We start from the raw sequence: 14659 nt of genomic DNA, 5'->3' as shown, positions 1-14659 counted from the left end.
AACCAGTTGTTAACTTTCTGAGCAGTTTGGTGAACTGGTTGTTGGAAGAAATCATTAAGGCACAGAACCGGTTGTTAAATTATTTGAATCCCACCACTGCCCTGATCCCATCCCAAGTGTGGAGCCTGAAAACATGAAAATTTGTCCCATGTTTAGCATCAAGAGATCTCCTGCTTTTCTGCCCTGCCTCCTCAATGCTACAGCTAATTTTCTTCCATTAAAAGCAAATCTGGTTTTTCAGGGCGCCATTTTTATTATCTTTCTAAATGTCAGCCATGTTCCAAATTTATTATTTCTTTTAAAGTATCCGCATGCAACTAAAAGAATTCACCTCACATTACAGCCTTAACCGTGCCGTAATGTGACTTCCCCCCCCCCAAAAAATAGAACTTCCCTCTCCCCACCTTACAACCAAACCTGTTTAAGCAAGATGGTGAATGTGGGTGTCATGAGGATTATGTAAGGCTGAACAGGGTGGTGACACAATGCAATGCCCTCCTTCCATTTTGCTCATTTCCAGCCATCTTGCCTTCTTGAAAGGTTTTTTTTTTTTTGGGTAGTGGGATTTTCCAAAGGTAGGAAAACGGCTGACAAGGAGGTCAGAAGGGACCTCAGTTGAAATCGAGGTCTTCCTAAAAACAAGAGAGTCATTTCTAATTTTTGAGGAATCATAGAGTTGCTGAGATACGTCTTGTCCTCAAAAGGTCAGTCAAAAGATCTCTACATTTCTGGAGGATATGCTGGTATTTTTAACTACAGGGGACCAGACACGAATTTATGTTTACAGGAGGTAGAAAATAAATACTTTAAATAAGTAGAATGCCTATGGAGATTCTCAGTCGTCCAGGTCATGGTTGCTCCATAGGTGCTTTTTCAAGAGACAACTGGGCTTCCTTTCTTTTTCCTTGAAAACGATTCACTTCTCATTCAAGAACTTCTTCCGTTCCGAAATGAAACAAAGAAAAGTTCAGTTGCCTCTTGAAAAAAGCACCTTTGGGATTCAAATAAATAGCATGACAATGGATGTGGCTTTTAAGGGTTAATCTTTACCAGTTTACAATGGCATTGCTATTACGCGGACAAAACATAGGTCTCTATCAGAAGTGTCCCCAGGGAGCAGGTCAAAAAAAAATATCAACATCACAGCCATAACCAGATGGTCAAATCACATGACTGTAGCCCCCATCTTCATTTGCGACTCCTTTGTGGACAGCTCTCTTCTCCAGGACTGACGGCATAAAAACACTTTTCTTCTCTCAGCTTCTCTGGCATTATGTCTGCAGTTTGCATGGCTTTTATTATACTGAACACCAGTGGTGAAATCTAATTTTTTTTTTACTACCGGTTCTGTGGGTGTGGCTTGGAGGGTGTGGCATGGCTTGGTGGGCATGGCTTGGTGGGCGTGGCAGGGGAAGGATACTCTGGTGGCTCAGCAGACTAAGTCTGTCTGTTATTAACACAGCTGCTTGCAATTACTGCAAGTTCAAGTCCCACCAGGCCCAAGGTTGACTCAGCCTTCCATCCTTTATAAGGTAGGTAAAATGAGGACCCAGATTGTTGGGGGCAATAAAAGTTGACTTTGTATATAATATACAAATGGATGAAGACTATTGCTTAACACTGTGTAAGCCGCCCTGAGTCTTCGGAGAAGGGCGGGATATAAATTCAAATAAAAACAAACAAACAAACAAAAATACCCTGCAAAATCCTCATTCCCACCCCACTCCAGGGGAAGGAGACTGCAGAATCCCCATTTCCGCCCTACTCCAGGGGAACGATACTGCAAAATCCCCATTCTCTCCCCACTCCTGAGGGAAGGATATTGCAAAATCCCCATTCCCTCCCCACTCCTGGCGCAAGGATATCGCAAAATCTCCATTCCCACTCCTCTCTGGGACCAGCCAGATGTGGTATTTGCCAGTTCTCCGAACTGCTCAAAATTTCTGCTACCGGTTCTCCAGAACCTGTCAGAGCCTTTTGGGTTTCACCCCTGGTGTGCCTGCCTGCCATCTAGTGCCGGGTTAGGGTTCTGCAATCCGGCTCTTCTGACCCTCTTCATTATCAGCTGGGTCTGGAGTCTTAGCAGATAAAGAGTAACTAATTGCCCTCTGAGCATTTCTTCAAACCTAGCAACCCCTTTCAACAGCGCCTTATGATGCCAATAAATCATAGACGATAAGCAGAGCTGCCTTTCTGAGCTCTGGCTGCAAAAGAATCAATAGACCTTCCTATTACAAGCTCAATTTACAATGGAAATCAGTGGGGCCTGCACCGAAATAAATCAAACACGGAGGATGAATAGGCTGTAATTTTTCTGATTAACAAATGTTTTGCTTGTCATAAGTTCTTAAGAGCTGCTCTTAGCTTTCTAAAGGACTGAAACAGGTTTCAGAAAGTCTATATTGACATTGGAGAGTTAAGCATGCACGCACGCACACAAACACACACACACACACACACACAAATACACAAACCCCTGCAGCTATTCTTCCTGCCACAGAGGGGATATTGTCTCAAATGCCTTTTGTGTTCCACTTTTTAAAGCAGGGACAACCACAAAACCAAGCAAAGCCAAGCTTGCAGAAAGTTCAGCGTGTTGCCGTAGAAACCTATTCAGGACAACAAATAAAACCAATTGTTTTATTTTTATTTTATTTATTTTTTTAAAAAAATGGAAGTCAGGTTTTACTCCCGGAAATAAAATTAAAAAAAAAAAAATCTACCGAAAGATTTCGCCAGCAAAATCCTGGCTAAAATCCAAAGCAAACTCCCCCAATGAAATTGGTAAAAATCTCCGTGGTATGCATTGCTTCCTGCTGCAGAAGATTCAGGGACCTTGCAGGAAAATCAAGGAAGTCAATGGTGGCTACCATGACATAGTTGGGTTGGAAGAAATATCCTTCTGAGTTCAGTTCTAAGTGGGGAAAAAGACACCGGATTCTTGGAAATTGCTTAGAAAGAAGGTTTATTCATGAACAGGATCACCTGCCTTGAGCTCCTGAGCAAAAAACGACCAAGATGCTGAGAGCGCCTAGGTTTTATGCCCCCTCTGGGCCCCACCCTAGAGCTTCCTGTTCTTATTTATTTATTTATTTTATTTATTTATTTATTTATTTGTCATAACAATATATACAAGCGTTACATAAAAGGTTATAAATATATGAACGTATATATGAGGAGAAATGAGGTACTAAAAACGTGTATATACATAGGGAAAGAAACAGTAGGACAGGAACGGTAGGCACGTTTGTGCTCTTATGCACGCCCCTTTAGAGTCCTCTTAGGAAAGTGGTGAGGTCAACCGTGGACAGTTTTTGAGTGAAACCTTTGGGGTTATGAGAAGAAACCACAGAGTCAGGTAATGCATTCCAAGTATATACAATTCTGTTACAGAAATCGTGTTTTCTGCAATCTAAACTGGAACGGTTGACATTGAGTTTGAATCTGTTAGTAGCTCTTGTGATATTGTTATTGAAACTAAAAAAGTCATTGACAGGAAGGACATTACAACGGATGATTTTATATGCTAAACCCAGATCCAGTCGAAGGCGACGAAGTTCCAAGTTTTCTAGACCCAAGATATCAAGTCTGGTGGAATAAGGTATTTTATTAGTTTCAGAGGAATGGAGAATTCTTCTCGTAAAATACCTTTGGACACGCTCAACTGTGTTGATGTCAGATATATGGTAAGGGTTCCAGACAGGAGAGCAGTAATCAAGAATTGGCCTAACAAATGTTTTATATGCTCTGGTCAGTAGCATGGTGTTTTTTGAAAAGAAGCTACGTAAAATTAAGTTGACAACTCTTAGAGCCTTCTTAGCTATGTAGTTGCAGTGGGCTTTGGAACTTAAATCGTTAGATGTAAAAACTCCAAGGTCTTTGACAGGGTGGGGTCATCTGCGAGGCAATGTCCATCAAGCATGTACTTTGTGATTGGGTTCTTTCTTCCAATGTGCAAGACTGAGCATTTACTGGTTGAAATTTGTAGTTGCCAAATTTTAGACCAGGCAGATAGATGATCAAGGTCCTTTTGAATTGTGGATGCATTGTCAGTGGTGTTGAAAAGTTTGACATCATCAGCAAAGAGAACACAGTTACTTGAAATATCAATACAAAGATCATTTATATATATTATAAAGAGAGTAGGTCCAAGAACGCTGCCTTGAGGAACACCACTCTTGACAGGAACAGGATTTGAAAGAGCATTACCAATTTTAACTATTTGTTGTCTGTTTGACAAAAAAGCAGATATCCAGTGGTGTAAGGGTCCTGAAATGCCATAGGATTTTAATTTTAGGAGAAGTTTATCATGTACTACTGAGTCAAAAGCTTTGCAGAAGTCTATGTATATTGCATCTATTGATTTACCTAGATCAAGATTAGTAGTCCATAGGTTTTTACAGTAGAGAAGTTGTAGATTGCATGATAATTTTTCCTGAAGCCAAATTGTTTATTTGAGAGAAGGTTGTGCATTTCTAAGTGTAAGGTAATGGATTGGTTGATGATGGATTCCATAACCTTGCAGGCGACGCAACATAGGAGATAGGTCTATAATTATCAACTAAGCTGGGGTCGCCTTTTTGAAAACTGGAATGACTGTGGCTAGCGACCAGAGACTGGGAAGGAACTGGTTCTAAAGGCTATATTAAAGATTATACTTAGGGTTCTGCTAGATTACTAGAGTTTTTTTAAAAAGTAAGCACAAAGACCATGAGGTCCAATGGATAGAGATGGCTTCAATTTACTTAGAGCTTTACCAACATTTTCTTCTGTAAAATCAACAATTGTTAAGTTGTCATGCTCATTGATTGTACAAATTTGGAATGTTGGATGAGTGCCATCACTGTTGACAAAAACTGATGCAAAGAATTTATTAAAGAGGTTTGCTCTAGATTCTTCAGCATTGTATTCATTGCCATCAGGGTCTTTTAGAGGTGGCATGCGTCTAGAGTTTTAAGCTTGTTGTTGACAAAATTATAGAAGGCACGACTGGAATTTGTGCAGAAGATCCTCTTCTTGCTTGGTGTGGTAATTTGTGCATTCAGTTTTATTTGGTTGCATATAGTTCTGTAGCGTTTTTAAAATTAGCTACATAGCCCTTTTGTTTCTTTTCCAGAGGATCTTTTTAGATTGCAGCTTTTTTATTGATATGGGTAGTTTGCTTTTCCTAATCTTGATGGTAGTTAGTGGTACATATAGTTCGATGACTCTGTTGATTTCGAGTAGAAAAACTCTATAGTGGTCTTCAGCAGTTATACAGGTTGAGAACAGATTTTGCCAGTCTAGAAATGAAAGATCATTGTTTATAGAGTCATAATTGGCTTTTTTGAAGTTGTAAATGGGAATGCTATTGATATGATGGTTAAAGTCACAACGATATTAAGATGGAAGTCAATCATGCAATGATCACTGTTGGAAAAGGGTTCTCTTATTTGTAGTCCATAAATGGTATTGTTATTGTTGCAGAAGATGAGGTCAAGGCAGTTGTTTAGTCTTGTATTATTGGTTACAAGTTGTTCAAGACCTAGGTTAGTAACAGCGTTGTATATTGTTGTGTGGATTGGATCAGTTGTACTTTCGTTAGTTATCCAGTTGATGAGAGGTAAATTTAGGTCACCCAGGAAGATGAGTGGATATGGGCAAGAGGCAGCCCAAGTTAGTAATGAGGTTAAAATATTAGCATGAGTAATATCGTAGTCGGGGGCTCTGTAGCATAGAATGAATCAAGTGCGGTATTAGATGATAGATCACATACAATAGTTTCAGGAAGAGAAAGTTTGTGGGCAACTTGTATGTTTTTTAGATTAAGTGACTTTTTATAGAAAATAGCCACTCCACCACCTCTTCGGTTTTCACGATCTGAACGGTGAACTTGATATTCTTTGTTTAAAATGATGGAATCAGGGATGGAAGAGATTAGCCATGTTTCGCAAATAAATATAATGTCAAATGTACCACTGTTTAGCAGGAGGATAAATTCAGGTAATTTGTTAAGAATACTTCTTGCATTCATCAATTTACATTTAAAATCTGTAGAAAGAGGTGTTAAAGAGGTAAGAGGCGTGCATACCTAGTTTTGAATGTTAGTTGGTTGAGGATATGTATAACTGGTGGTTGTATTGGAGGTTGGATGGGTGGATGGAAGTTTTGGGTAGTGAGTGCTTGGATGTTGGGTACTAGACTGTTTGTTGATAAGGTTTGTTGGATGGATGGTTGAAAGGCTGGTTGGAAGGTTGGTTGGATGGATGAACGGATGGCTGGTTGAATAGTTTGTTGGATAGCTGTACGGATGGCTGGTTGAATGGTTTGTTCGATGGCTGATTGGATGACAGTTTCGATGGATGGTTGGCTGATGGGTACTTGATTGGTTGTTGGGATGGCTGGTTGGATGTTATGGGTGATGGGGGGTTTGGTGGTGAATTTTGATTGAAGGATTTAATTTTAATGCAATTGTACGCTAATCAATATATAGGTTTGATTCACCATTATCTTGTCTTCGTTTAAGCTCAGTGCGGAGTTCACGAGAACGTATCCGCTGCAGGAAAGATAGATCAGGGCGTGATCTAAGTTTACTGTAGGCAGGATTAGATTTAGCAATAGAGTTGATGGTATATATGACCTTTCGTTTGCTGTTCTCGTTTATGCAGATGACTCTGCAGAATCTTGGTGCTATTGATCCGTCACTGTTTTTATATTCAGGACCATCTCTGGAGACTGAAATAATTTCATTTGGGGAGATGGATGATGAATTATAATTTCCAATTAAGTTTTGAATTTTGGTGATATCGGATTCATTTGTGTTATCTAGACCAAATAATATTGCATTATTTATTTTTTGGCCTCTCTAAGGCATCTCTAATTAGTTGGTCAGTAGTAAATTGTTGTTTAGGTAGGGTTGAAGGATCAGTATTATGTAAAGGTAGATGAGTTGGGAAGAGATTTAGATCAGTCGAGAAATCATTTTTTTGTGTTGTAATTTGTTTTATCAGATTGGTGAAGCTTTGTTCTATAACTGATAGGATTTTTTTTTCTAAGTTTTGTTCAATGGCTAGTATTCTTTTTTCTAGGTTTTGTTCAATAGCAAGTATTCTTTTTTCCAAGTTTAGTTCAATTGTAGCTATTATTCTTGCTTCTAAGTTTTTATCAGAGTTGGATTTTTTGGCTGGCATAGTGATAGATAGATAGATATATTTAATATTATTATTTTAAATAAATTATGTGATAAGTAATGAAGAAGTATCTTTCTTATTATTTCTATTTTAATTATTGAATAATTTTTATAATTATTTTAATTATTGAATAATTTTTATAATTATTCGATAATTGAGGAAGTATCTTTTCTAAAACAATCTTTCTCAATTACTATTTCACTCTCTTTCACTTACACTGGAATAAATTTGGAGTAGGGATACTGGAGGTGCAGAGAAGGAAGTGATGTGAAAATGGAGTAAGCAGGATAGCAATTGTGGATGCTGTGATCCACTATGTTTATGGTGGAGATTGGTGGGAGATTTAAAAGACCTTTGGGTATGGAGGAGGAAGTAGAGTGGGCGGTGGCGGCTGTTAGAATCGCTGCTTGAATAGCTGTTTGCCGGTCGTGTGTACACGGCAGCTGAGGCGGCGGCAGCAGCAGCCTCACTAATCCGGATCTCCTGAGTCCACTGGGCCACCAGAGAAGAATCAGTGGGGCCAGGGGTGGTCTGACGGCTGTCAGAATGCGGATGCGGCGTGGGTCAGCGGCGGCGGCGGCAGCGGCTGTTTGAATCAGCTGTTTGGCGGTCGTGTGCCCACCGGCAGCGGAGGGGCGACTGCAGCAGCAGCCCTCAAATCCAGATCTTCTGAGTTCACCGGGCCACCAGAGAAGAATCAGCGGGGCCAGGCGGTGGTCCGACGGCTGTCAGAATGCGGATGCGGCGTGGGTCAGCGGTGGGCGGCGGCGGTTGTTTGAATCAGCTGTTTGGCGGTCGAGTGCCCACCGGCAGCGGAGGGGGCGGCTGCAGCAGCAGGCCCTCAAAACCGGATCTTCTGAGTTCACCGGGCCACCAGAGGTGAAACAGCGGGGCCGGCGGTTGACCAACGGTCGTCCGTATCCCGGCAGCAGTGAGGGATGGGGCGGCAGACGCTCAAATCAGGATCTACTGAATCCACTAAGGTCGTCTGAGTCCTGGTAGCGGTGAGGGGGGCGGCGGCAGTGGCAGCCGCACAGATCAGGTCTCCTGAATCCACTCGGTCAATTATTTAAGCGGTTATTTGATCACTCAGATTTAGGTTAGATTTCTGAGAGCAGCCGTTACAAGATGGAAGTGGTAACGGCAGTTGAGTGGTAGTTGCCGGTGGTTTTGGAGGAGCGGTAAGCTAAAATTATCACTCTTGAAATATATCGTAGGGATCCTCAGGACCTCGTTTAATTGGGGATACCTGTTTATCCTGGTAGCGAGGGATATTTAAGCAAAAGATGTCATTTGACAATAGGTCTCAGAGGAGCTTCCCTCTTTATCAGCTGCTCTCGTGCTCACCGGAACCGGAACCCCTTGTGTAAGAAATGCACTCTGATTGGTGGTTAGACTTCCAGGGGGCGGGGGTCTTAGCTAACTTTGTAGGTTGTCTGTCTCTCAGGGTTGGTTGAGCCTTGCTAGCTGATATAATCTTCCCTGGTGCCATGTGATGAGTTCTGTTGCTAGTATTATGTTTGTTATGTAGAATGGATTGGCTCAGGCCTTAATGATAAGGTGACCAACTTTTTTACAACGAGAAGGAGGACACAAATAAATTGAAGAAAAAAAATGAAAAAAAAGTGAAAAAAGTAAGGTTCTACATTTAGGCCAAAAAAACAAAATGCACCAGTACCGTATATGTGGTACCTTGCTCAATAGTAGTACCTGTGAGAGGGATCTTGGAGTCCTAGTGGATAACCATCTAGATATGAGCCAGCAGTGTGCAGCAGCTGTTAAAAAAGCCAACACAATTCTGGGCTGCATAAACAGAGGGATAGAATCAAGATCACGTGAAGTGCTAGTACCACTTTATAATGCCTTGGTAAGGCCACACTTGGAATATTGCATCCAGTTTTGGTCGCCACGATGTAAAAAAGATGTTGAGACTCTAGAAAGAGTGCAGAGAAGAGCAACAAAGATGATTAGGGGACTGGAGGATAAAACATATGAAGAACGGTTGCAGGAACTGGGTATGTCTAGTTTAACAAAAGAAGGACTAGGGAGACATGATAGCAGTGTTCCAATATCTCAGGGGCTGCCACAGAGAAGTGGGAGTCGGGCTGTTCTCCAGAGCACCTGAGGGTAGAACAAGAAGCAATGGGTGGAAACTGATCAAGGAAAGAAGCAACTTAGAACTAAGGAGAAATTTCCTGACAGTTAGAACAATTAATAAGTGGAACAACTTGCCTTCAGAAGTTGTGAATGCTCCAACACTGGAAATTTTTAAGAAAATGTTGGATAACCATCTGACTGAGATGGTGTAGGGTTTCCTGCCTGGGCAGGGGGTTGGACTAGAAGGCCTCCAAGGTCCCTTCCAACTCTGATGTTATGTTATGTTAAATATCGTAAATAAAAGAAACATTTTATTCATTGCAACAATAATACAGAATACACTATCATACGATAAATGCATAATAAAAAACATTTGCAACAATAACATTTTCTATTGTAATTATGCTTACATGCCTATTAATTATTATTTAAATAAGTACTTTTCCAATGAATAAATAAACCTGTAAATAAAATTATACATATTTGGAAATTATTAAATAGATAATGAATTAATAAAATGTGAATTATTGTGCTCACCTGTGTATGATTGAATATTTACTGAGAAAGAAGGGAGTCTAATGCGTGCGTGTGTGCCGTGTCGTGTTTCGGTAAGAAGTAAACAAAGCCACTTGCGCGTGGCGCGCTCTTGTGCGTGGTGCACTCTCTCAAAACAATTCTCCTGTGCGGAGCGCATGTGTCTCATAATCGTATCTCTCCGGATTGTGCCGAGCCTTGATGAATCGTCATGTCAAATACAAATACGTCACATCACACGCAATGGATTGGCTCGGCATCGATCGAATGCAGAGATTTACAGATTAGTCTTCAAATATCTTAAGGTTAACATGATTCCCACCTTACATCTATAGATGACACAGGGACTCAGAAGCAGGATAGCAGTTAAAACATCTGGGGAAATCATATACATCCTAATAATTCTTGCCTACTTTGTTGTACTGAAGCTGCCCACCAAGCCTTCTCAAAACTCTAGTTCAGTGGTTCTCAATCTTTATAGTACTGTGACCCCCTTTAATACAATTTCCCACGATGTGGCGACCCCAACCGTAATCGCGGTGATCTCAGCGATCTCAGTGCACCTCAGCACACCTCAGCAGCCGCAGAAGGGGAAAAAAAGTGGCAAATTGTTTTTTTTTAATTTATCACGCCTGAAGCCGTATTGGCTAGCGATCTGAACTGCTTGCGATTGCCTTGAGGACGGAGGCATTAAAGCGGAGACTCCTCCCCTATTAAGTTTATCGCGCCTGAAGCCAGATTAGGCTAGCGGTTTGTTTTATTTTTTTTATTTGCATTTATATCATTTGCATATCATTTATATCATTTGCATTTATTTTATTTTATTTGCATTTATATCCCGCCCTTCTCTGAAGACTCAGGGCGGCTTACACACTATGTTAGGCAATAGTCTTTATCCATTTGTATATTATATACAAAGTCAACTTATTGCCCCCAACAGTCTGGGTCCTCATTTTACCTACCTTATAAAGCGATTGGGAGTGATTGCAGCTGGCTTGAGAGGGAGACATCAGAGCAAAGATTTTCTCTCTTTTTTAATTCATTGCGCCTGAAGCCGAATTCGGCTAGCGATTTGAAGAGCCTGCAGCTGGCTTGTGGAGTCAACCCCTGGAGCGCGATTCTTCAACTCGCAAGTATACTTCCCATATTTCCGATAGTCTTAGGCGACCCCTGGCAAATCGTCATTCGACCCCCAACGGGGTCCCGACCCACAGTTTGAGAACCGCTGCTCTAGTTAGTAGGCAAGACCTAAAAAAACCCATAATTCAATCAATAAACAAGCAACGAAGTGGTGAGTTGGGTTATCAGCTTGGCTTCTTTTTGACCATGATGTCACCACCCTGCCTAAAATTAGATCAAAATAGTTTTGGATAAACATGCAGCTGTTTTCATTTACAAACAGTTTTGCCAGCTTGACGAAGTACAGCAGCACGTAATAAATGATAGGTGTTGTGGATTACTTCTAAGAGACGTTTAAGGTTCGTGATTCACTTCAGTCCTGGTCATTGGAGAGGAAATATTTACCTTCTACAGATTGTTTTTGTTCTCCGGGTATTAAAGCAATCTCATGTTTGATTGTGAGCTGCTTAATTTTTACATCCCTATCAACAAAAACACCCCATTAGAAATTGTGCAAGCAGGAATTGCAAGCCCATAATAGGGGCTCCTGGTGTTATTAACAGCATAACAGAGTTAAAAGGGACCTTGGAGGCCTTCTAATCCAATTCCCTGTTCAAGCAGGAAACTCCAATACCATTTCAGGCAAATGGTTCTCCAATCTTTTCTTTAAAATCTCCAGTGATGGAGCATCCACAAATTCTAGAGGCAAGCTGTTCCACTGATTAATTGTTCTTGCTGTCAGAAAATTTCTCCTTAGTTCTAGGTTGCTTCTCTCCTTGATTAGCTTCCATCCAATGCTGCTGCTTCTGTCTCCAGGTGCTTTGGAGAATACATTGACCTCCTCCTCTTTGTGGCAGCCCCTTAGATAGTGGCACACTGCTCTCATGTATCCCAGTAGTGGGTTTCAAGTTTTTTTACTACCGGTTCTGTGGGCGTGGCTTGGTGGGTGTGGCAGGGGAAGGGTAATGTAAAATCTCCATTCCCATCCCACTCCAGGGGAAAGATACTGTAAAATCTCCATTCCCTCCCCACTCCAGGGAAAGGATACTGTAAAATCTCCATTCCCTCCCCACTCCAGGGAAAGGATACTGTAAAATCTCCATTCCCTCTCCACTCCAGGGGAAAGATACTGTAAAATCTCCATTCCCTCCCCACTCCAGGGAAAGGATACTGTAAAATCTCCATTCCCACCCACTCCAGGGGAAGGATACTGTAAAATCTCCATTCCCTCCCCACTCCAGGGGAAAGATACTGTAAAATCTCCATTCGCATCCCACACCAGGGGAAGGATACTGTAAAATCTCCATTCCCTCCCCACTCCAGAGGAAAGATACTGTAAAATCTCCATTCCCTCCCCACTCCAGGGAAAGGATACTGTAAAATCTCCATTCCCACCCACTCCAGGGGAAGGATACTGTAAAATCTCCATTCCCTCCCCACTCCAGGGAAAGGATACTGTAAAATCTCCATTCCCTCCCCACTCCAGGGAAAGGATACTGTAAAATCTCCATTCCCACCCACTCCAGGGGAAGGATACTGTAAAATCTCCATTCGCATCCCACTCCAGGGGAAGGATACTGTAAAATCTCCATTCCCTCCCCACTCCAGGGGAAAGATACTGTAAAATCTCCATTCCCTCCCCACTCCAGGGAAAAGATACTGTAAAATCTCCATTCGCATCCCACTCCAGGGGAAGGCTACTGTAAAATCTCCATTCCCTCCCCACTTCAGGGGAAAGATACTATAAAATCTCCATTCCCTCCCCACTCCAGGGAAAGGATACTGTAAAATCTCCATTCCCTCCCCACTCCAGGGAAAGGATACTGTAAAATCTCCATTCCCACCCACTCCAGGGGAAGGATACTGTAAAATCTCCATTCCCTCCCCACTCCAGGGGAAAGATACTGTAAAATCTCCATTCGCATCCCACACCAGGGGAAAGATACTGTAAAATCTCCATTCCCTCCCCACTCCAGGGAAAAGATACTGTAAAATCTCCATTCGCATCCCACTCCAGGGGAAGGCTACTGTAAAATCTCCATTCCCTCCCCACTTCAGGGGAAAGATACTATAAAATCTCCATTCCCTCCCCACTCCAGGGAAAGGATACTGTAAAATCTCCATTCCCTCCCCACTCCAGGGAAAGGATACTGTAAAATCTCCATTCCCACCCACTCCAGGGGAAGGATACTGTAAAATCTCCATTCCCTCCCCACTCCAGGGGAAAGATACTGTAAAATCTCCATTCGCATCCCACACCAGGGGAAAGATACTGCAAAATCCCCATTTCCTCCCGATCAGCTGGGACTTGGGAGGCAGAAAATAGATGGGGGTGGGGCCAGTGAGAATTTTTACTACTGGTTCTCCGAACTACTCAAAATTTCCGCTACCGGTTCTCCAGAACTGGTCAGAACCTGCTAAAACCCACCTCTGGTGTACCCCTAGTCCTTCTTTTCATTAAACTAGACATATTCGTTCATGATCAGGAAAGCTATTTTCTCCAAGAGATGCTTTTTCTTAAGCATCTGTATATCTGGAAAGGTAATCAAGACCTTTTAAAATCCTAAATTCCTTTTTTTCCCCAATGATCACAGAGATGAAATGTTCAGTCCCTTGAAGTAAGTAGAATAGAAGCTAGCTTTCTGCAAAGCCCTTTGAACATCCTTTAGTTCCAAGTTGATTTTAAGTACCTGGCAACCCAGTCATAGCATACAACTAAAGATTTATGCATTTTGCAGGTATTCAACTGAAGATGCATAACTTTTGGCTTCTTACAGCCAAAAGCCCTCTCAGAATAGCTCACAATTAAGGTCAGAAGAATGCAACCCACGTAGCACAAAACCTGAATCAGATTCACAGCTATATCTGAAAAATGACTAGGTTGCCAGGTCCTTGAAATCTACTTGGAAATAACAGGTGTTTAAAGCTTGCAGAAAGCTAACTAATATGAGAGCTAACTACACTTCCATGGCATCTGGGCCAACGCTGAAAAAGTCCTCCTGCGTTCTTCTGTCTACTCCACAGAACTTCACGTGAGTTGTGAAGCAACAATCCTTCAAAGAAGCGGCTCCAAAATCATCCAGAACTTCCAGGAGGTCATAGACCAGTGGTGAAATCCAATTTTTTTTACTACCGGTTCTGTGGGCGTGGCTTGGTGGGCGTGGTGTGGCTTGGTGGGTGTGGCAGGGGAAAGATACTGCAAAATCCCTATTCTCTCCCCACTGCTGGGGAAGGATATTGCAAAATCTCCATTCCCACTCTACTCTGGGACCAGCTAGAGGTGGCATTTGCCAGTTCTCTGAACTACTCAAAATTTCTGCTACCAGTTTTCTGAACTGCTCAAAATTTCCGCTTGTGGTTCTCCAGAACCTGTCAGAACCTGCTGGATTTCACCCCTGTCATAGATGTTTCAACAAAGTCCAGAAACTATGCATGGCAGCACCAAATTTTGGTCACCACAGTGTAAAAAAGATGCTGAGACTCTAGAAAGAGTGCAGAGAAGAGCAACAAGTACGTTTAGGGGACTGGAGGCTAAAACAAATAAAGAACGGTTGCTGGAATTGGGTTTGTCTAGTTTGATGAAAAGAAGGTTGAGGAGGTGACATGATAAAAGTGTTCTGATATCTCAGGGGTTGCAAGAAAGAAGAGGGAGTCAAGCTATTCTCCAAAGCATCTGAAGGCAGAACGAAGGAGCAATGGATGGAAATGGTAATCAATGAGAGAAGCAACTTAGAACTAAG

General features: G+C 41.9%; 1 protein-coding gene across 1 annotated transcript; it reads right to left on the bottom strand.

The window, feature by feature from the left end:
* Positions 1–9237: 9237 nt before the first annotated feature.
* Positions 9238–14590, bottom strand: LOC131199643 (uncharacterized). The gene is made up of 2 exons (XM_058185626.1): positions 9804–14590; positions 9238–9290 (listed from the first exon to the last, which is right to left on the bottom strand). The coding sequence occupies exon 1, from the start codon at positions 13122–13124 to the stop codon at positions 11802–11804; it is 1323 nt and encodes a 440-aa protein (XP_058041609.1). The 5' UTR covers positions 13125–14590; the 3' UTR covers positions 9238–9290; positions 9804–11801.
* Between the last annotated feature and the right edge of the window lie 69 nt (positions 14591–14659).

This window comes from Ahaetulla prasina, chromosome 5 (genome assembly GCF_028640845.1).
Source record: "Ahaetulla prasina isolate Xishuangbanna chromosome 5, ASM2864084v1, whole genome shotgun sequence".
Taxonomy (NCBI): domain Eukaryota; kingdom Metazoa; phylum Chordata; class Lepidosauria; order Squamata; family Colubridae; genus Ahaetulla; species Ahaetulla prasina.
The sequence above is the reverse complement of the archived record's forward strand: the minus strand, read 5'-3'. Positions and strand labels throughout refer to the sequence as shown.

Excerpts from the sequence above, each read along its gene's own strand:
- LOC131199643 (XM_058185626.1), bottom strand. The coding sequence starts at position 13,124 with ATGGAGATTTTACAGTATCCTTCCCCTGGAGTGGGTGGGAATGGAGAT.